This window comes from Dromaius novaehollandiae, chromosome 13, assembly GCF_036370855.1.
Source record: "Dromaius novaehollandiae isolate bDroNov1 chromosome 13, bDroNov1.hap1, whole genome shotgun sequence".
NCBI lineage: Eukaryota > Metazoa > Chordata > Aves > Casuariiformes > Dromaiidae > Dromaius > Dromaius novaehollandiae.
Window position 1 is genome coordinate 5,363,976 of NC_088110.1, and position 23,515 is coordinate 5,387,490.

The window sequence follows — 23,515 nt, forward strand, 5'->3', positions numbered from 1 at the left end:
CATTTCAGGTCAGTGTCTCTCAATTCCTTATGGCTTTACAGATTTAAATCAGCATTATGAATTGCATCTCTGAATACCATAGGAAGCCCAGCACAAGTATAATATGCGTCCTGCGAGTGGCACTAGTCTGGTCTAGCTACGAATTTTGAGTAGTCTACAAGTGCGTTTCCATGCTTTGCAGCAAAAAACAGTCTCAGGCTGTCTGTATGTAAGAGGAATGTGTTTTTTACTCTAATACGATTAGTTCATGCTAATTCACATTCTTTGGACTTGATTCTTTTCTGGAAATACTGTAGTCTCCAGTGGAACATTTTCCATCTTTAATATTTTTTAATTTAATATTTTAATTTGATATTTTTTAGAATACATATTTCTGCATTAACTGACAATCGGCTATAATTAACTATACAAAGCAAGTATGCCTTTTACAGTGGTAGGACAACATCCATTTGAATGGTAGTTTCTTCCCAGGTTTTTCTAATTAGTTTTCTTCTGGTTGGATTTCCCAGTATGAGATATTATCTTGCAAAAGTTTCATCTAAGCCCAGACTATTTTCCCATTGTTTTTTTATAATTGGATGATTGCTGCTGCTGTCAGAACATGGAAGAAATGTCCCACTCAGAGCTGTCCTTGAAAAGAAAAAAATCTCTGACTGGAAGTCTCAAAGGCATTGGCTCAGAGGTCAGTATTGCTCTGATTAGTGTAATGTCTCATGTCAAACTGCTGGTTTGTGATATATCATTATACTAGAGAAATGTTTTCAGCAAGTTTGCTTTTAATCGTGAACCCTACTGGGCAAACAGCAGAAATGCTGCTTTTTGACATGAATCCTGGTTCGTTAGGGATATGGTAAATAGTTTACCATAAAAGTTGCTTCTCTTCCTGGGGATCAGATCAGTAGGATTTATTTAATTTAACATATTTAATTAAATAGACAGGACAGCTTGATTGACCCTTTACATTCAGTCAGAGAAATGTATTTACCAGCTTTGGACATTTGAGTGCAAACTTCTTTAGTTTTTTTCTACCCAGTATTATGAACAGGTGAAGCAAGGTATCAAAATCTAAGGAACAATCTGCAAGTGCTCTTCGAGTTTAATCTGGGTCTGTTTACAGTGCCTTCTGTGAACTTTAGAGTGACTGAATTTGAAGTGCAGCGAATCCTGAGAGTGAGGTTTATCACTGTGCAGAAGGTCAAAGACAAGGACTAGATAACCCACGGATAAAACTTGGGAAGCCCCAGGCAGAGGCACCCGAGCTCCCGGAGTGCTTTATGGTCACTTTCTGCTGAGAGCAAGAAATGAAGAGTCTGTGCTCTGACCGCTTTTTCCAAGAGCATGCTTTTTTTTTAATACTCTACGTCTTCAGATCCCCATCTTAAGAGTCAACCTGTAAAATAGGACATAGCTATAACTATATATGACAGTACTTAGTGCTTGGGTTTTCTTTGTTTCTTGAAAGCATTTACCCGGTTCCCTTGTGATTCTGTGAGATGAGCCTAGCTTGCGGTGACTCCTTCAGTCACTCCAAATTACTTGCCTGGAGACTTGGTTGCCCAGTATGGAAATAGTCTCCTTGCTTTTTTAGTGAAAAACTAACATATACTTAGAGTTCATGATCAGACTCTGGTTTAATACACTAATCCCAAAGAAAATTTCACTGTAATTTCTGAATTATGTAAACTTTGAAGCTGCTTGGGAATGTCTCCACTGTAATTGCCTGTTAAACAGCACAGAAAATTTGGCCCGTTCTATCTGTAAATCATACTGCCTCGTCAAGGGTATTAAATAAGCAACAGAGAACTGATTAAGAAGAAAGCAAAAAATAGATTTGGCTATAAATGCAAGTTATCCTCCTAATACTGCAACAATGTTCTTTGAGCTCAGTGATGGAGAGATCAGAGTTCAGATGGGATGAAAGTCTAGACGTTGCCAACACCTTGTGCCCTGTTTGCCTGTAAGACCTCAGCAAGTTATTTTCCTGTGTAGGATCAGCCAGCTCAGTTGCACAGAAGTTCTTGTGCAATTCCTGTCCCTGAGGTGAAATTGTTTAGTGGCTGTAACTGAAATATTTTAAGGGCATGTTTCTAAAAAGTAGTGTCATGGCTCTGACACTCATCTGGAGCCCTACAGGCAATTTTTGTGTGTGTTGCTTTCCCCTCCTATGTGATGCATGTTATTCTTTTCTAAGCTTGGATTTTTTTTTTTAATTTGGAATGTAAAAAGTAGTAATAATGCCATATTTAAATGAATTTAAATGAAACCAAAAAATCAAATTAACTACACTGAATAAGAAAATGATAAGAACTATTAATAGCAGTTACACTGTTAGAGAATTCTTTTCTGCCCTTTCAATTTATCACCGTTGTTTTTTGTCCTCCTGTCACGCACCTAAGTGAAAAGCCTGGCTCTGTTTCCAAAATCTTCCTTGGAGGTACTGGAAGACTGCTACCAGGTCCTCCCTAAGCCTTCTCCAAGCTCAGCAAGTCCAGTTCTCTCGGCCTTTCTTGAGAGGGCACATGCTCCAGTCCCCTGACCATCTTGGTGGCCCTCCACTGGACTCTCAAGTTTAACAGTTTTTTTTTTTTTTTTTGTACTGAGGGTGCAGACAACAGGACACAGTATTGCAGGTGCAATCCAGCAAGTACCAAGTAAAACGGGGGAATGACTTAATCTCCTGGTTGTGCTCCTGCTGATAGAGCTCCGTAGCTGTTAGCCTTCTCTCCTGCCAGCTTGCGCTGCTGACTTGCATGTAGCCATGTCCCTGAGCAGCTCTTCCTTGATTGCACGTAGCAGATCCAGAGCAGCGTCGCTCCTGGCTGCAGGAGCATATCTAGCACCTGGGTTAAGAAGTTACTCTTGACACCTTCTGTGAGAACCAGGGTCTAATCTGTGCTTGCCTCGCTTGTGTTTCCGTTCTGTGACGGTTGGTGCAGTCATCCTTTTTCTTCATCGACTTTTGTGCCAGGCGCATGTATCAATACAAAACCATGTGAGCAAAGGATGTGTTTTTCTTTTGCAAAGTCAAATAGTTTACCTCAGATTTTTTTTCAAATAAATTGACCTTAAGGACAGAAATTTCATTCTAAAGGATTTTCCCTGGAAAGGCTTTCACTAACTGAAGATAATAGAATTGAGACTGAAGATCATTGCTAACTTATACTGAACTTTTTCTAGTCATTCAGGGAGATGGTCATGTTAGAGGTTCTGCCTGAGTGGAGATTTTCCTGCAAGGAAAACGGAACAGCAGATTTGTATCCCAGGGAGAGCTATCTGCCTTTCCTTAGCCTGTGTATCAGAGGAATGAGCTCAGGGTTGCCCATGAGGAAAAATGCTACCAAGCTAGCAGTCTTAACTAAAATACCTGTTCCCTAAAACAAACTGATTCCTCCTTCTCTTACCGGTTCAGGTGACCTTTGCAAGCAGACACTTCACAGTTAATGAACATAGGTTTAATTTGAACTAAATATAAAAATTTCCACGTTTTTGGTCTGTGCCAAAATGTCAAAGCCTGCCTTCAGGCTGGCTTAATGTTCCTGCTGGGTCACTAAGGCAACTGGGGTCTATCAGGAAAAAAAGGTGGACAAGATCATGCCAGATTTAATCAGTCAAAACAGTTTAAATAGCACCTGAGGCTGTAATAAGTTGCTTTCTTATAAAGCAACAGGTCGTATTGTGTCAGTAAAAACATCTGTCATCTGCTTAAGACAAATGAATAGATATTTTCTCTGTTAGAGGGAGGGAGAATAAAGGAAGGGATGATGAAGAAGGACAGAAGCTGCAACAAAAAAATGAAACCTGACTGCTTTTGGCTGGGTTACTCTGTGAACCACATCCAAAACCTAGCCATTGTAAAGCACAGTAAATCCTATTTTCATAGCAGCAGATAATAACTTGCACTTGTTGAACGGTGATATTTTTATACCTCTGCTTCCAAGCTAAGCTATGATCACTCACGTTCAGCTCTTATAAATCCATTAAAAACAGTTGCCTGTAAAATTTGGTGCCTCCACTTATTTTGAGAGAAAACAGCAGATAAGCTGCTAGCTCCATGCTGATATTGGAGGACAGAATTAGCACTTTAAAGCTTAAAAAAAAAAAATTTGCTTTAGTATGTTGAAGAGCTTTACACAGGGATACCATTCCTTCAGCTCATTCACTCCTCAGCAGTTTTTAATTGAGAGGGACAGAGTGACTAGAAGAATACAGTGATGTGGTGCTAATGCGGTCAGTCAGTGACTGAGGGAAGTAAATGGCAGCAAGAATGACAGTGTCTAAGGACTGACTCATATGTGAATTATAAACACTGCCTCTGAATAGAAATGAAGAACAGAAACGACTCTTAGAGGGAGAACAATCATATCGGGAATCAGGGCAGCTAGTTCAGTACAGACTTCAATGGGAAAAGGATTTGCAGGCTGCTGTGACTTTTGAACCCTTGTAATGAAGAGAAAAGAGGTGTGACAAAATAGGAAGGTATGACATGAGAATTAAGAGAAGATAGGAAACTTAGAGCCCAAGAAAGTTGATTAAATTGAAGTTTTAGTGACAGGCAATTTCAGACACAACCAACAGTTTAGATCATTGCGGTGAGCTGACTTCTAAGACCTTCCGAGGTTTTCAGTCTTAGATGGGTCATTGAGTTAGTGACAGATTTTTGATTAATATTGCATTGCTGAACTGATTATCTCTTACCTATATAAAGGATTTTGGTATTGTATTGCCAAAATATTTATGATGCCTCTGAAAGAAAAACAGTGTCTTCCGAAAAGGAGCTCATAAAATGAGGAGAACAAATTTAAAAGCAAGCCATAAAGGGGGAGCCTGAGTGTGTATTGGGTTTTGAGCTGTTAATGGCAAGTGGTAGTGAGAGATAAGTACTGAATTTGGAAAAATAATTTGGAAGTATGTTTTCAAAACTTAGGGTATTTGTGAAGGTGATTGGAAACACATTCAGTGAGGTTACAAAGACAGCTGTGCTGCCCATTTGTAGTTGCAAATTAGAAGATTGTGGTTTTTGGAGAACATTTACATACTGGAGAGATTCCCTGGTACCAGACTGTAGGGCTTCTCACTGGAATATTCAAGGTGACTATATGGACTTTTTGGAGAAAATCCAGAAAATTCAACTTGAAGAAAATGAGATATTCTTTTGGAGTCCTTATAATTTTACTAACTCTTTGTGACAGGATGAAGAACTGATAGCATCCTCCCCAAAAGAAAGAAAATGATTTTCACTGTGTTTCTTTAGCAAGATATGCCTAATTCAGACTGACCTACTTATGCCCAATTTTTTTTTCCTGCAGGATTTGGTGATTAACAGTATTTTTTAATTTCTAGTGTTCTGGAGGTGGAATCTTTTCCAGTGAATAAGACTGAGGTTATGAATCCCCATCTCTTCCTATGTGATAGATGACATTTTAAACACTCAGTCCCTCTGGGTTGGGGGGGAAGGGGGGAATAGAAATGTTTGAAACACTGGCTCCAGGTATTAAAAACTCCTCACCTGTGAAATGTTGACAAGTGATAGGTAGGACACCACAGGCCAGGCTCTCTCTTACACTCTCTCTCTTTGATAACTTTATAATCAAAGGTCTAGTTGAGTCTTGAAATATTTTTTCTGTAAGCAATGTGCAGTTTAACCTTTTTCTTTTGCTGCTTTGGGAATAGTAGTGGTCAACTTTCTTGTCAGTTAAGCACAGGACTGTAGTTTTTTCCTTCATGAAATCAGACAACACAGGACACTTCACAAGACTGTGAAGTTTCTGGAGGTTAAAGACTGAGCTTGGGCAGACTTGATGTCCCACTATTTTGCCAAATTGTGCTGAAAGCACAATTTCATTTTTTTTTTTCCCCACCAAGGCTACACAAGTGCATTCATATGGGTTTAGAGAAGTGGTAGTGGCTGTTTGCTAATATTGTGGTCACTTTCTACAGCGGGAAAGAAAAGTTTTTCCTTCTTTCTTACAAGACTTACGTATCTGATTTGTTGCTTTTTGTTTATGTTACTTCTTTAGGGAGGAGAAAAATATTAAGGACAAAATAAGGCCAGAGTAACTATTAAGCAAGCTGGGTGCATCTTCTGAGACTTAACAGTTAAGTTACATTTTTTTTCAGGATACCATAGCACATGTAGTTGTCACAGAGTGATTCCATCCTAATACCAGAGGTGAACTGAATACTCCCAGAGCTTGTCATACTAAGGATAAAACCATTTACTTGAACCCTTTTTTGTGGCATATATTTGATTTCTAGGGTGTTGTTGGATATTCCATATCATGCTGTGAAATGAGATAAATTCCGCTGGAGTGTGTTATAATATTGTCTCAAACTAAAGGGACTAATATAGAAGTTATTACAAGTTTATAAAGACAAACTATCTTTTTTTCTATTGCATGCAGGCTTGGGATTGGCCCTGGGGAAATCATGGAACGGAGGAACAGGTGAATCTGTATTTAGGCTAACCCACTTGCTTTGAAGCCACATGAGGGGTATAAACCTGCCCACTGCAAGTCATCAGCTGTGTTAGCAGCTGCAAAGTACTGGCAAGAGGGGTAGCATTTTCTTGCCTTTGCAGTCTTCTTCACAAGGCAGTTTTCTTTGGCTTTGTGCTGACTTTCAGAATTTGGCCCACTGAACATCTGCATTCCTGTCACTATTTGTAAGTCAGATGAAAATCACTGCATGAAACCTGGCTTGTCATGCTTTACCTTGTGCAAGGCTACATTGTTTTCTCTTAAAACAACATGCAAGCCTATCGTGAGCACACTTGGAATTTTAGAAAAGATTTTGCAGGTGCAAAACAAAGTGCTTACCATAAAACCAGGAAACTCCAATTGCCTCCATTAAAACAGCAAACAGTATAGAAGTCCCAGCTGCAAATGTGTCCAGAAGTGTGAGCACGTAAATTCCACCCTAGCATTAGGGAGGTAAAACAGGCATCAAAACAAAGTCACAAATGAAATCACTTTAGTAGTTTAGTTTCTAGCTAGCAGAAATCTGCTTTACTTGAAATACCTTAGCTAAGTATTCTAATACAGAGCAGAGGCAGCAGATGTAGGTTCATATTTGCATACAAAATAGTGGAATCATACTTGCAGCTCTTATGTAGGCCTTCTTTCACCTGCATCTGCACTGAACTGGGAAACTCAGTGCAGCTTGATTAATGTGGCTCTTGGCACTCGGGGTATTTTCACTGGAAGTTGAAGGTCCTGCCTGTTTAGTGGCATGCTCAGCAGCTTGGGAGACTGGGCCTGTCTACAGCAGTTAATGAAGATCTTAAATTACGGGCACGAATGGAGTGCTACAAGAGTTCCCACAAGCCGTTCACTCACTTTCTTCTGAAGGCCAGTTATTCTGTAGTCCGGTGAGTGTGCTGTCCTTGACCGGCATGCCCACATCTCCCTTTTCCCCGTTGCTGCAAAGGGAGCAGTCGCATGCGGAGTCTTTGTCCCCGGCCAGCATGGGAGCTGGGCAGCCCTGCCCTGCGGGGTTAACCTGCTCGGTGGCTGCAGCTTTAGCCAGCCTTTGCTTGGTGGAGACAGCAGCCCACATCATCTTCCTTGACAAAAGCATGTCTCTGCAGTTTGTGTCTGAGAACTGTAATTGCATTTGCTAAAGTCTTGCTTAATTGCTCTTCAGACACAATTTAACTACATTTTACCTCATTATTACAATATGGTAGGGATTTGTGTAAATTACTGCTTGTTTTATTGAGTGTGGGCTTAAGAAGAACGGAAGAGTGTGGCATGTGTACTTGTTTCAAAATGAAGCTGAATAAAGTGTTTTAAGGCACATGTAAATAACTACAGTTGCAGTTGAGCTAGATTTTGATAAAATTCTTTTTACAACCAAATTTAATCTGAATATGCCTGTTCAGAAGAGGAGGAAATTATATTCTATTATTTCTATTTTTTTCTATTTTGTATATTTTGTATATCTTTTATCAATGGTGTAAATAGCATTTGTGCTATTTTAGCTTTCTAGGTGATTTTAATCTGTGCAATCAATCAATATTCTTTTTTTTTGCTGCCTAAAAACATGATGTTTTGGAAATAGATGTGCATATTTGCAAGCACAGAGAACAGTATTTAAGCCTTGTCTTGATTTTTAACTGTGGAGACTCATCTGAAAACTGAATGAACTCTGGTTGTTGTTGCGTTAGAAAGAAAATGTGGGTTTGTTGAATGGCATTTCAGTTTGACCTGCTTGTTTTTGTTCTACACCTGCTCTAAATGAATGCCTCTGTTAGCAAAGCTTAGCAAAGTGAATAACAAATATGATTATGTAAGAAACTTGTTTTGGAAATACAGCCTCAAGATGTCAGAGGGCAAAATCAAACAGATTATTTTAATATGATGGTATCACGAGGATTTTTCTTTGTGTTCTATGTGCACGTTAGAAATGTTCTTCAGTTAGGTGAAGCAATACATTTGGACGACTCGGGGCAGTTGAGTGCATTCCAGCTGGCTAGCAGAACTTCCTCCTGCGTAGGTGCCGTTATCTGAAGGAGCTCAATTGCTATCTCTGACTGCTTTAGTTCCCTTGAAGGCAGTGGAATTGCACCCATTGGCACCTGTTTAGCATCTCAGGCACTTACCTGTTCAGGAGTGCCTGTTTAGCCTCTTACCCACTGAGTTTCTCTCATACTTCAGGAATTTTTACCCCAATTGAACATTTGAAGGAAGAAGGAGCATGTCCAGTTCTTTAGATAACAATAGGGACAACATGGTATTAAAAGGACAGATATTTAAAATAGGATATATGTTTTTCGTTTCTCAAATGCTTTCCAGTTTGAGGAAACTATAGTAAAGTTTTTGGGGTATTCTTTTAGTGTAAAAAGAGCTTTGTCAGCCTGGAAACTCATGCCATTTCAGTAATTTCAATAATAGATCCGGAAACCATACCGGGGGAAGAAGAGAGGTTTGAGCACAACTACTTTCATTTTGGCAACCTCAAATTTAGCATATTTTCTGACACTTTTGATGTCTTTGCCTACAGGGCTTTTTGCCCTTTTGTCAAAAATAGGAAGACGCTCTCACTGCAGGACATCTAACCTAGAACATTGCGATCCTCATTCTTCAATTAACTGTCAAAAACCTGATAAGGCAAATGATTCAGGATGAAGAAAACCTCAGAAGATGGTTGTGATAAATGCAGTACGCTAGATTTTCAGGATAGGTTATCAATGTGCTTTTTATGGTGTTGGTAGTAGGAGATCAGCTCTAGGTACGTTAAGGAACAGATGGGAGGGAGAGGAGATCGTTGTTCTAAACTCCACTTTCACAAGAAGTAAATATTTCTATTAGTAAATTTTGTTTGCTTCAAGAAGAGAATAGCCAGGTGACAAAGGGCATGGTTACTTGAGATCCGTAGTCCCTCACGCAGGAATAAATGCTCAACACAGTTCCATTGAATATGATAAAATAACACCAGGATTGCACAAATTTCTTTGGAATGGATGCTTGTGGGTTCAGTTAATAGCTAATAAACTTGTGCAAAAAAGACCAGAGAAGCATTGTGGTAGGTAAGACTCAAAAGTAATAGACTGGCCATAAAGTTGGTTAAGAATTAAGTTTATCAGCAGCAAAAAGATAGGGCTGCCTGGGAGACACGTATTTCTATCCGATGGGATTAACTGCATTTGTAAGGTAGCTTGCTGATGGAAGCTTTTGTTGTACTTACATTGGTGATACAAAAAAGGGCGAGTAGGAAAGTGCCAAAGGAAACACCAAAGGTGAAGAGCTTTCTGTGCTGCTTGAGAATTTGGAAGTCATCCGCCAGGCCAGTGATGACGGCTTCCATTCCGCCCATCTGTGGGAAGGAAGACAGGAGCTCTGGTTAAACACGATCGACATGCAGTCGAAATGCAGGTCAGAGAATGTAAATCAGATTGTAATTCATTCCTAAACTCTGTACGGCATGCTGAAGCACAGCTTGCTTTTCATGGGTAGGGAACTGAGGATGCAGCCGGAACTGGACAAAGTGCCGTGGTTGCTGGCTTGGTTGCCCTGTCCTGTACCGACCCTTCGCTGACTCCCTGGGGTAGCACATGGAGAATACTTTGGGAAAAACAGTATGCAGTTGAATGAACTGTGGGGAAAAACTGGTAGCTTAACTGATCTAACTCCTTAAGAGATTTTTAATATAGAGGGAGACAACATTCTTCACAAGCACCCAAGGAAAATCTCCTGAACAAAGATTCCTTTTAGCCATTGGTTATCCAAAGCCAGTCTGACAAGGACCAGGAAACATCACTCGGTGGCAAGCATGATTTCATTTTTGTTTACTCCATGAAGGAATTTCACTTTGCTTTCCAGAACTAAATGATGAACACTAGCCTTTTTCTTTTCTTTTTTTTAAATATATTAAATGTACTTTCCAAGTTTTCATTGAAATTGCTATCATATAGGTTGTTTTGAATTTTAATTTCTTTATACTAGTGAAAGCATTCTGCCCCTCCTCCACCAAGAAGTTCTGTGAAAATGAATTCAAGGCTCCTCATAATGATGAACAGACTTATTTAATATTTTGGAATCCTTCAGGAAAGCTGGAGTCCCTCCTTTTTCTCATGCTGGAAGAGCGTGACAAAACCTGGAGTGCTTGGTGCAGTACGGTAGTTGGTTAGCAGGTACTGGCATATCCTGGCCTTTTCCTGTGAGAATCTGGAGAAATCAGCATCTCCCCTTGGAATCAGTAGCTGAGAATTGTCTTGATAGGTTGAGTGATTCCAATCTAGAGCCAAAAGGCTGGGGGTGGTGGAGTAGGGTGTGTTTGTTCTGGCTTTTGTTTTTTAAAGGAAACAAACATTCACAAGTGAAATGGCCGAAAACCTAGTCTTGGCTTTTATTCACTAATGTTGTGGGGGTGGCATCTGTGAATACAGTTCAAGACCGATTAATATTTGATGTTCTCAGAGATGGTTACCACGTTGGCACTTTAACAGGCTTGGAGAAGTTGGAAATGCAAAGAGACCCTTTAGATTCTCTTGGCTCAGGGCCACTTCTCAACGTATGGCTGTGCTTATTCCGCATGTTTGGTTCCCCGGCGAGCTAGACGCATACGGCAAACACTGCGCTTGCAAACCCTTGTTCTGTTTCCTGCCCTTCTCATTGCTGTTTGCCAACACTTGCGTGATCAGATTTTGCTTTCCTTAAGCATTTTGCCAATTCATTTTTGTATAGACATCTGTATTTCTGGGCCAGTGCAGGTTTATATGCATGAGTAAAAGTATTCATATATTATTCTTCATCTTTAGTTTTGGGTATTATTTGATTTTAATTTAATTTAAGCTTTAAAATTTTGATTTTTCATTCAAGGACTTGATGAGTCAGAGGAGAAGGTTGACCACCACCATACAAAACGCTGCATCACCTGAGTATACTTGGTTACACTGAATAATTCTGAACAAAATGCAAACAAGCAAATCCCTGCCCCAAAGCTGTGGGCTAGCAAGAAGGGGAAAAATTTAGCCAGTTTATCAGCTCATAATATTTTAGTTAGCTGCACAAGAAAGACTTTTTTCCCTTAGCAAGAGTTCTACAGTCTAAAACCCTATGTCTTCACTCAAATGTATTCGTCTTAAATTTACCACACTAACGAAGTTAAATGGGATGTAAAAGCTTGTCTGTATTCTTCTCTTAATTCTGCCTTGTTTCTGCTAGTCACTTAGATTTAGCATACTAGAAGTATGCTAAAAGTATGCTAAATCTTTCTTTTCCAGCCTTCACAGTTTCTTATAGTTGAAAAATGGCCAAAGTAGAAACCCAGATATGATCTTGCCTCAATCTTTTGAATAAGGATCTTAGCATAAAGATTAAGCCAAACTTTAATGAATCTGAGCTGGAATCCAAAAATCCAAACACTTGAGACACATTTAGACCTGGATCTGAACTTTACAGCTCATATCTCACTCCACAACATCTCATTCAGCTATTTGCCAGTGATGATCAAAGCTTCCTTCTGCAACCTTTTTATAGCTTTTTTTTTTTTTTAAAGTTTTGCTCTTTTCCCTGCCAGTTCTTTCTTTCCCTTTCTTGTTCTTGAAAATGAACAAAGTTTTCTGAGGTTGCAAGCAATAGAAAAAGTATTTTTTCTATTTTCAGCAAGAAATCCCTAGATCAGCTGTATACGTTCTGAACTACACAAGAGGCTTTTTTGCTTTAGAACAGTAAAAAAGTGCCACCCTATTAAACATGGTGAATATCTGTTCATGGCAGTGTTCTTTGAAGACCCCATTTATTTTTCCCCCAAATAAAACAACTTTTAAGCTAAATATTACAGTATGTCTGGATGCCTCTTTGGCGAGAACAAAGCAGTACAAAAGCTGTTAGGGTGCTTAGCATATTTTCTGTATGGCTAAAGTTTCTGTGATCTTGAATACCATGGTACAGTATAAATCATCACTTTGTAGAAAGAGCAAATGCTCTTTAGTGCTGAATGACAGCCAGAAGACTAAACCTAATGCTGAATTTTACTGGAAAATGAAGTAAATCTTCTCGCTGCTAGTTCTTTAGTGTTATTCCCTTGCTGTGAAAACATAGATGTTTTAGTCTTCAGCCTTCGTTTTATGTAGATTAGACATTTTTGAGTAAGTGAAATGAAAGTAGTGTAGAAATAATCTGGTGTGACTATCAAGTAGTGATTAAATTTACAGTAAATTCAGTATCATTGATAGTCTATAAAGAAAAAGGTTCAGGCTGTCATCAGCTATTGTTTGTATCTTCAATAGATTTTCAGCACTTGTGAAAATCTCTTCTAGAAAGCAATTTGTGTGCTATTGTGCCACCTTGTACAAGTGGGGTCCAAAATCTTACTGCAAGTTTGTAGTAGTAATAGTTCATAGCAGTGCTCTTGGATCATATCCTTTAAGTGGTAATAGTTGTTGACAAACAGGCCCTACCTAAGGTCATTAAAAAAAAAAAAAGAGAGAAACAAACAGCAAGTATTGTCTCCTGGCTTGTAAATGATCTGATCTCTTCCTAAACCTCTTAAATAACATGAGTCTTTACTACTCTTGGCAGCATATTTAATATTGGTATGTTGGCTGTGAGTGGGAAAACAATTTCAAGGAGGGTACAGGAAGTTTTTTTGAAGTGTAACAACCCCCCTCTTTAAGACCAATACCTCTCCAGTTGTTATAGAAGATAACAGTAAAGAAAAACAGCACAGCTAGAAGGAAAAATACTCACAGAACTGTCAATGCCAAGAGTAAGGAGCATGATGAAGAATACCACAGCCCAAAACGTAGATCCTGAAAGAGTTGAAATTGCCTCTGGATAAAGGATGAAAACTAAACCGGCTCCTGAAATGGAAAAGGAAAAAAAAAAAAACTTCTAAATGATATTTGGTTTACTAAACTTCTCAAAGTGTTTCTTAACTTCTCCAAAGTGTTCATTTTAACAAGATAAATTATGACCAAGTTGGCTGTTACATCAGTTATACATCCCAGTCTGAGAGTGGTTTGTCGTGCTTGGAACAAAAAACTGCGTTATACTGAAAACAGATCTAAAATGCTTTAATAGTATACTTTGCAAGACAGTTTTGAGTATATAAATCTATCCAATTTTTTTTTACACTTCTCATAATGTTTTTTATGAGATTCATACCCTCAAAGCTCTGAGACAGGAACTCACTAAACCTTACTAGCTGTTTTTCAGCTGTGTAGTGAAAAAGGGATGCTGTGGATGGGCAATGGAAGGGGAATTCTTGGATACAGTAAAAGACAGGTAGGAACAGAAATGGTGCATGACCTGTTACCAGGGAAAAGACTACAGCTGAGCTCACCCAGAACCACTTAAAACCTGCGGCACTGCACAGCAGCGTTTCCCCCAGATACTGTGCAGCAGTGAAGGCCTGTCTGCTGCACCAGGTGCTCTTGTCAGGGACAAGATGTCAGGGATCCTCAGTTCAGTAGAGTTGAGATGAATCAATACCACTTACAATTCACATTTCAGCAAGGTAATTAAATGCAGACTTTTAGTGCCCAAGTAATCTCTTTCAGGTGACTTTCATGAGATTTTTTCACCTGCTTGTTTGAAACAAATGTAAACATATTTGCAAATAAATGGTGGAAGAAAAGGGGTGAAACTAGTATAAAATTCACTTCCTACCTTCAGTGGCTACATCCTCAATTTTAACTTTGTGCTCGTGAGCCATGTAGCCCAATATGGAGAAAATTGCGAATCCTGAGATGAAGCTTGTGACACAGTTAATGGTACTAGTCAGCAAAGCATCCCTAATATGATGGAGAAAAGAACATGCCAGTGAAAAAAACACTTTAAGAACTAGGTGAGGATTATGTTATAGTGATAGGAAGATTCTGGTGAAAATGGTAATCAAGTAATTATCCTGATGATCAAAAGCTCATATCAGCATACTGTGCTATGAGGAGTAGACCAGGTGTCTCTAATTTAGATGACACTGCACAGGTTAGGTAGACTAATATGTAGTCTTTGGCTGCATATGACTTGTAGAATAGAGGATGTGCCTCTGAACATCAGTGATGCCGAACAGTGCTTTAATAAAAAGGAAGTAAATATGATTTCCTATCATCAGTTACCCTACCTGTAAACATAGGTGCCATATACCAAGCTTCATCCTCTTCTGGATATTACTATGTTTAGTAGCATTGAAGAATTTAGTATATTCTGCAGTTCTCATTAAAATGTTCCCCTGTGGGAAGGCTGCAGAATCAAGAGGGACCAAATTGGACCCATAAACTCAAATTCTTTCAGTTATTAAAGAAAATTGCTACATATTTGTCACTGATAAGGTGATGACAATATTTCTTGTTTCCCACAACTCAAAAAGGCCTCATGCAAGTGAGTAATGTTTCTTTTCATTGTCACTAAGTGGATCGAGCGATGCTTATCTCTTTATAAACTGAGTTGAGATAGTTTTTACATGCAGAATACTGGAGGCTCACTCATAGGTACAGATTTTCATGTTTTCTGGCTCTGATTTTCAGTATTGTTATTCTAGCTTACATTACTGACATTGGCTTATATTACTGACATTATTTCTCTTACAGAAGGTGTGTTGAGGTATAGATGGGACAGTATAGTGGGAGCTGTGGCCTTTATTTGGAAACACAGTACGATTTCCAATTTGTTCTGTTACAAGAAAGCGTTTTGAACAGGTGATATCGGCATGTTCTACAGTTTTAGTAAAAGAAGGGTATTTGCAGGTGTGTTAAGTGTTTTGCATTATTGAATAAAAGTGTGCTTTTCTTGTTAGAATAGAAACTATTTTATGAAACTGCGTGTTACTCATACAGGACAGGCAAGGCCAATAAAGCAACACTGGGCAACTATAATAAGCTAAGAACAAAATAATATGATTTCATGTATTGCCTGTGGTGTTTTCTTAGTTTCACATCTTTCTTTTAATTTAGCAGCAAAATTTGTCAAATAGCAGCTTCCCACATAATTTGGTTCTGTATGAGAGCAATGCAGAATTATTTGCAGGAGACAATAAATGTCATATTGGAAGCTGGATGTGACTAGCATTCTCTCCAAAGGGTTATCCTTAGTAAATCACCTAGTCGGACTAATCGGCTGGGAACCTGCAGTCATTCTGGGTTGAGTACAAAGCTTACTGAAATCAGTGGAAATACTCCATGATTTTTGGCTTTGGATCCATTCAAAGCAATTCAAGTCCACTTCTTCTCCTCTACCTTTCCGCTTTAACATTTTTTGTCATTGCTTAGTTCATAGTGTGTCTATGCACTTCCTGAATTAATATTTCATGGGAAATTTTTAAAGGATACTTACTTTCCTTCCAAAATGGAAGGATAACAGAACTTTTAAATGTTAGAAGTTGTCTGACGGTGCAGAGCACCAAAGTAGCTCTGGTTGAATTTCCATGGCAATGATTCAGCAAAGCACTTATAAATTGAATTGATTTAAACTGTGTTCTTAAATTAGATCCCAACATAAAATATCAGAAACATAACCCGAAAGCATAAAAACACTTCTGAAAACTGGAATCGCGGTTTTTAGTTTCTGGACCAGTAAGATTCCATCCCATGTTCACTGTTGCTTTTAGTGATACTTTTGAAAGACAAACACAAGTACAGTTTACACAGCTGTCTAAAGTCTAAACTTAATCCCATTCTGTTTTGCAGTACAGCAGAAATCTTGGCAGGCTCCTGTTGCTAAAATTTCAGTAAGGAAGATAGCGATTCAAGTTTTGGGTTGGTTGCTATGTCCACACAAGACTGACCATCATTAATAAATGACTGAAGATAAAAAGATATCTAAATACTTATTCTAGCTGTAGTTATTAAGTAAAATAATATCGTTCTGATGCAGTAATGAAAGAATAGGCTATCATACCTGTAACAGTTGTTGTCAAACTTATTGTAACTGGCAAATGCAATTAAAACTCCAAACCCAGCTCCTAAGGAGTAAAATATTTGAGTGGCTGCATCAATCCATACCTGCATAATGAGACCAATGTTATTAGCGTTAGTTCAGCCCAAAAGATACATCAGGGAAATGCAAGAACTGTACAAGACAACTGGCTTTGGAGGTCTTGTGAAAATAAATGATCAACGCTCATGAGATTGTAGTGCTGTGCAGTCCCCAAGAACTGTCACATGGAGTACAGTCATGCTCTGAAACTGCTTACCATGAAGTGGTAAGTGCCAGAGCAGTGGGCAAGCTCCCCATGCGCGCCCGCTGCTCCCTCGTGGGGTATACCCCGTGGAGCTGTACTTCTGAGCTTTGCCCAAGTACTGAAATGATGATGTGATCTTCCTTCTGGGTGACGCAAATACATTTCCACTAGTGCTTGTTCCAAGTTAGTTTCAAATGTACAACCAGGAATCTAAAAATAGTTAACAGGTCAGGAGTTGCAGAACATTTTCTTTCCCATAAGAGAGCTTTCTTCATGGGTCTGTTATTATACTTTATATGATGCTTTCTTGCTTCAGAAGCTGAAGTATGACTGACATGCTGTGAACAGAACCATCCAAGATATCTGCCACCTTCTTTCCCATTTGACTGGAAGAGTTGTTCCTGTGATAGTCATTAAATTTCAGATTTGATGTAGCAGAGTCACTTTAAGAATTGTCCACTGGGGGAGACACGTTTTTAATGCTCTGCAAGGACAATATTTTCTGAACTGAATCTCCAGCACAACATCCACTCAAGATGTGCAGACAGCAACCAGGAACAATGCCATGGTGCTGGCCTCCTGAATTACAAGCCTGAAAATAGTCTTCTCTGACTAATGAGGGTTTCATTTATTCAATCATTACACAGAGATATTTAAATAAACAAAACTCTTCCAGCTAAACTCCAGAAGGGCAATGAAATCAATGGCGAGAATAATCCTTAGCACCTCCCCAAATGAGATCTTCAGGGTTTGCCTAAATCTGCCAAGTGCTCAAGACATCTCTCTAAAATCAGCCCCAATGTATTTATTCAGCAGTGGTTTACTAACAGTTCTAAGGAGCTTGAGTTCCACCTGCCCTGGTGGTTTTATGCTAAGCTTTCATGTTTGGCCCAATCTGAAGAAAGAGGTTTATCTCATCCTAACGTGATATATGAAAGCGCTTATGCTAAATATCTTTTTTTCAACAGAGATGCTCTCAATTAATGCCTGCTGAGGACTGTGAACCATTCATTGAATCTTGTTGGATTTCAAGGGAAATGTAATTTTATGGGCTATTGAGTTATTAATTATTTGAAAGATGATATAATGAAAAACAGTCTATGGTGTGCTTACTTTATTGCAAACCAGAATGGCCACATAGATGTGATTTTCTCTAACTGCAGTTCAGGGCTTAGGTGTCATGAATTTCTCACTAAACAGCAAAAAGATCCTTAAAATGAAGTTCTTGCTCATAGCCAGTTGCGTCTTTATGTTCCATCTCCACACAAAGGTGGAGATCAGACAGGGTCATTCTCTCCAGAGTGTGTTTAATGTATATTATGAAAGTGTAGAGGAATGCAGAAGCCCCTATAATTCTGCTTGTGTCTTTAAAACTTCCCATAATTGGTGGTGTTGACAGTCAAGTGCATGAAATCTTTAAAGATAAATATTGTCTAAACTATAACTAGATCTGCATACTGCCACTGTAAGGTACTTGTTTTTTTAGTGGTTCTCTAGGTCTTTCATGTCTTGGTGGTTGAGTTGCACTCATTATACTTCTGCTTTCTTACTGTTCAAGCACTGTTAAATATCTGCTTAAGTCCTGTTGTTTCAAATAAGAGGTTAGCACCTGCTGCCTAGGAGGGGAACTATGCACATGTGTAAGTATTTATTGAGTAAGAGTTTTGGCCCATAATTTCTGTTTCCTAATGAGCTGCTGAGAAGATCAAGGTGAAGGAATAAGGAGCAGAAACCAGAAATTCCCTTAGAACTAAGGTTAAATGCAAAACATTCCCTTTGTTATAACAAAACAGGATGCTAAGCAGACGGGGCTGGTTCTTCTGCCGTTTACACTCACATTGCTCTGTTGGCTTCAACTGAATGTGTTCTGATCCATGTATAGACTAATACACTTTATGGTAGGATATTAGATTTTATGTGCATTAAAAATGAAAAACAATATCTCACGGGAGGTTATAGTCAGTCTTTCTAGCTTCCTTCCTATTTGCTTAAACTATTACAATTTTTTCTGCATATTCTTTCTCACATACATGGATTTAAAGAATTGCTGTGGTGTGTGGAGAAGAAACTACATTAATGTCTGAGGGTGCACATGATATCTTCAGGAAACTTGTTGCTGGGTACAAAAGAGCAAGTGCCTACTTCCTTACCTACAGTTCCTGATGTGTCTGATTTAACTCCACATTTAATGCTGTTCCTTTTGCAGAACAGAAGCAGAGTGGCCGTTTTACACGGGGGCCCAATTTACTCTCTTCTGCAGCGGAGCCAAGAGTGTTACGGCTTTATAGCTCCTGGGCTTTCAGCAAGGAATGGGGCTGGGCATTGGTCTAGTTAAGAGCTCCTCAGATGAATTTATTTCTCTTTTATAGAGCTGACCCTTTCTGGGTTCACATACCAGCGACAACTGTGATGTCTCGGGGCGTGCTCGGTTCTGTGCAGGATGTAGCCCTAGGGGGACACTCGTTTTGTGGTCAGGATGCTCCGATGCCTCTTGTGAGAGCACTGGCTCTCTCATACTCAAGCTCATCACTGTTTAAGTTTGACTTATAACATTTTTGTGTTGGATAGCAATTCATTTGGGGAAAAAAATCCCAAGTCAGATTCAGGGATGTACTGGCTGGAACTGAAGCAGGAGTCTGTTCTTCTGGGGCCCGAGGAGCGAAACGCAGCGCGCAGCTCCGTTGCACCAGCAGGTGGCCCAGTCGCCGAGCGGGAGAAGGCTGATGGGACAAGCAGCTGGGGAAACTTCTCCTTAAAACTGGTCTTCAGTCTTTTATTTTTCTACAGCAACTCTTTTTTTTAAAGTCATCTGAAAAATTTAGTCTTAGAAACAAATAACTTTAGGGTCAGCCAACTAGCAGCTGCACAAATGTTAAGCCAAGAAAGAGCAGTGCGCAGAAGTATCCTTCCGAAAGCAGAAGGCAGTTAGGAGTTTGGAGGCCTAGACTTTGAGCTGATGTGAGCTGGCACGCTTCCACAGACATCTAGTTGAACTTGTAAAGTTTTTGTTCCAAACACCACTTAAAATACTAAGAAAAAATTAAGTATCATCTTTGTTCATCCTCGCATCTTTTTATGCGTGTACGTAAACATGAACCACTTAGGTGGCCTGTGCTTTGGTGACACAGGTTGATCAAACTATGTTATTTGAACTGGGTTTGAGTACTCCAGACTGGAGGGAGCTGGAGTCTGGGTTCTGGTGATAACTCTCTTGCCGAAGGAATCCAAATATGGGTTATGCCAAGCTCCTAAAATTACCATTAAAAAAACTGAGGAAGGATTGTTTGGCTAGCACTGTATGAAATAGCTCTGGATGCTAACGCTCAAGAGATCTTTGTCTGCCCTTTTAATTACTCAGGCAAAATCAGTGGAGTAAAACCAAGATCCCGTGCAGAGGAAGAGCACCGTGCAACTGTGTGCAGGCTGCCCAGGCGTCTCTGAAAGCTGCAAATTTCCAAGGCAGTTAATTTCCTTCTAATACAGCTGCGTCCTAGCTTTTCTATTTCACACCCATTAGAATAGCATGGTGGCTGATCCAGAGAGATGTCTCTGTTTTGTAAATCATTCATGGTATTTTTAGAATAGCACAGTGGTTAAGATCTATCTGTAGGCATCAGATCTCTGCTGTTTAGAGCTGAGATGCTGGTGATTTTGAGTTATCGACTTCATTGTAGGTCTTGCTTTACAATGGATGAAATAACTTTAGTCCTGAAGTACTCCACAGGTTGAGTTGATTTGGTTATATTTCATTAGAATGTCTTACAATGTCATTAAACGATATAGTGAAATGTACATTACTTTCAATAGTAAGATAAGAACATTTTACAATTGAAAGTCTCATTCATTTCAAGAACAATGACCTGGTGGGTTAATCCTGACTTAGTGTGTTTACTAATGTGTTCAAATGCTGGGGTTTTTTATTTACTATGTTAACATTTAACCTTGTGATTCAAGAAGCAAAATCACCTTCTTGAGGGAATTCGTAGCTTTTTGAGAACTAATTTTTTGTATGACCCAATCTTCCTGTTCAAAGGATATTACATGCTTTGACTGTGCCCTCTGTAGATCCCACTGCTTAGGGGACTGCCAGACCTGGAACTGCCTTTAGACAGTTTCTAGTGAACAGAATAATTTGGATTCCAGCTGAGCGATTCCTGTTGCCATCATTATGAAGGTATTGGAAATTTAGCCTGTCAGAGGAAGTGGAATAGTGCATATGTAAAAGCAAAAGTATGGCTATATCGCTTCAGAACTTAGCTCTAATAGTTACAGTTTTAATAATAGATGGAACAGTTTTAATAATAACAGGGAATGAGAGCAGAAGAGTGCACTTACTGTGGCTTCTTTTAATCTTCTGAAATCTATGTGCAGGTATGCATTTATTCCATTGTATGCACCAGGCAAGGTTATGCCATGTATTAACAAGACAAATAATACAACGTAAGGCAAAGTGGCTGTTATCCACACAACCTGCAGACAACAGAGATCACAAAAGTTGATCAGCTATTATGAAAATTTTAAGGAGGTGTGAAAAATACAACTGACACTTTCTTGGGTTTGTCTGTTCTGTTTTATGGGGAAGCTCTTGATTTGTTTTTATAGGCTGTCTCAAGGGAAAATGCTGCTCAGTATTATGAAGAGTACTTATGTGTGTATATGAATATCAGTAGGAGACAATTTTGTCGAACAAGACTTGTTGGAGTGCTTATGCGGTACCAGTGTTTGTGTCTGACTGCTGATTAGCTGTTCAGCTGTGGGTTACTGCGTAAGTGCAGTGATTGCCTGATGTTAGGTGATGATACTTCCATGAAAATGTACACAAAGCTCTCAAATGTATCCAACTCTAGACTTTCTGGTGAGGTGTTTTCTGAGGGATGTCAAAGAGTAATTGCAAATTACTTACAAGGTTATCAGGTAGTTCTCTTGTCACAGCATTATTTCTCTTGTCACAACATTTTGTCATAAAAGCAAAGCCTCTTAAGCCATCAAAACATTAGTAGGCTTGTCTGAGAATTGGAGGCACATGTCAGACTATTCAAAGTCGCTTCAGTATTTTTTGGATGAGACCACTAATGCTGAATTGAAAATAATATGCCAATAAAATTTCCAGTTTGAACATCACACAAACAAGACTAGTAGATAAAATAAAGGCTGAATCTGAAGTGTGTATTCCACGCTGTAAAGTTCATGTATAAAGGCCTCTCCCATGTTTTGGTCCCAGAGGGTTCCTCAGAAGCAGTGATTTAGTCTCTTGCTTTCTAAAATTAGGAGACTTAGTAAAGGAGACAAAGAATATAGTTGAGATAGAAGAATATTAGTTCTACCTTTCCTGAAGTCTTCACGCCTTTCCACAGACTAAAGAAAAGAATGATCACCACCACCAAGAGGCAGAGGGACAGCTGCCAGCGCGGCAAGCCGAGGTCGTGGATGCCACGGCTTTCGTGCAGGTGCAGAACTCCTCGCCTGCGTACCAGACACAGAAACAAGCAAAGTCACAAGGGGAAAAAGGCTTTTCTCTCTCATTCCGGGGCCAGGGAAAGGGATGCTGCACTGCAGTACTGATGTCACTTGCAGTTAGTGAAATCAGAGTATTGTGAAGCCACCTATTATGCTGATTCCCGCAATGCCTTTCTGTTCTCAGTGGCCTGTCAGTGTCTGCTTAGTAGGTATCTTTGCTATAAGGGTAGCACTCCCTGCTCCTTCACTGGAAGCATTTGGGGATTTTGGAAATGTCATTCGTTGATTCCTGCCTGAACACTGAACAGATGCTCAGAGAGGCTACAGAGTCTCCATCCTTGAAGAATTTAAAAACTGGCTAGTCAAGGTCCTGGGCAAACTCATTTACCTTTGAAGTTAGCCTTGCATTGCATAGGGAATTGTAGGACCTTCAGAGATCCTTTTCAACAGAAATTGTTGGGTGACTCTAGGTGTGCAGGGAGCTGGCTGCTACCTGCTGCTCCGCAGGTTCCAAAGCTGCTGCCAGTCTCTGTTGGAACGGGCTATTGGGAGGCTCCCAGTGGGAAAAGGGCCTGCATAGGAGAGGCAACCGTGAGTGATTTTAAAATAGGTATAGAGCTCTGTGGGGTTCACTGAGGTGATGGAGAGGTGGTAGAAGAAATGCTGACGCTTACCAGGGTAGGTTAATTCTTCTGAGATCTATGCAGTGAAATTAACTGAAGTGTAGAAAAGGCTGTTTGTCCCCAAGATTTGTTACGCTTACAATTAGCGTTGTCAAAACACGTTTCTGCATGCAACAGGCATATGGGCTAGATATTATAATGGATCCCCTTTCCTTTAACTCAGGTCTATGCAATTGGAAGAGTCTGCTGCTCTTTAAAATCTAAAGAACACAGAAATGTTTTGTTGTACTTAACGCTGTATTTGTGAAGAATGGCATTGCAGTCTTCCAACTCCGCTGCACTGGAGGAGAACTGCAGAGCTAACTCCTGGTGGTGATACAGATCTATGGGCTGTTGGCTCAGGGATTCAAATTCTTTGTGTTTCAGTTCCCATCCAGATAAAATGGTCATAATCTTTTTGTCTCCTCCCTTTTCTCTCTCACCTTTCTTTGCTATACACTGCTTGGGTAAAACAGAAAGTTGACCTCAGTTGGCCCTCTCTTAGCGCTGTGATAGCACTAACAAAAGAGATCAGAATAAGCCCTTTTTCATTAGGGGAACTTGACATATTTTGTGAAGGAAATTGCATGTTGGAGAAAATGAAGTACAGCGTATTTGGCCGTGGCTGCAGACATGTAGAGACTGAAGCCCAAGGCATCTAATTCCAGCCCCATTCGCTGTCTGTGCACGATCACTTACTAGAGAGATGGTGCTTCATAGCTAACTTAAGTGCATCTTATGGAGCTAGAGATGAGTGAGATAGAGTTGAATAAGCC

At 39.6% G+C, this 23,515-nt stretch overlaps 1 protein-coding gene across 1 annotated transcript in view; it reads right to left on the bottom strand.

The window, feature by feature from the left end:
• SLC6A2 (solute carrier family 6 member 2) overlaps positions 1 to 23,515 on the bottom strand; it is a 71,988-nt gene that overhangs the window by 11,347 nt on the left and 37,126 nt on the right. Inside the window, exons 4-10 of the mRNA XM_026102083.2 lie at positions 21,945 to 22,083; positions 20,956 to 21,090; positions 16,338 to 16,441; positions 14,112 to 14,236; positions 13,191 to 13,303; positions 9,685 to 9,813; positions 6,816 to 6,915 (exon numbers count right to left, since the gene is read on the bottom strand). Coding sequence (XP_025957868.1) covers positions 6,816 to 6,915; positions 9,685 to 9,813; positions 13,191 to 13,303; positions 14,112 to 14,236; positions 16,338 to 16,441; positions 20,956 to 21,090; positions 21,945 to 22,083 — 845 coding nt within the window. The remainder of the gene's footprint in view (positions 1 to 6,815; positions 6,916 to 9,684; positions 9,814 to 13,190; positions 13,304 to 14,111; positions 14,237 to 16,337; positions 16,442 to 20,955; positions 21,091 to 21,944; positions 22,084 to 23,515) is intronic.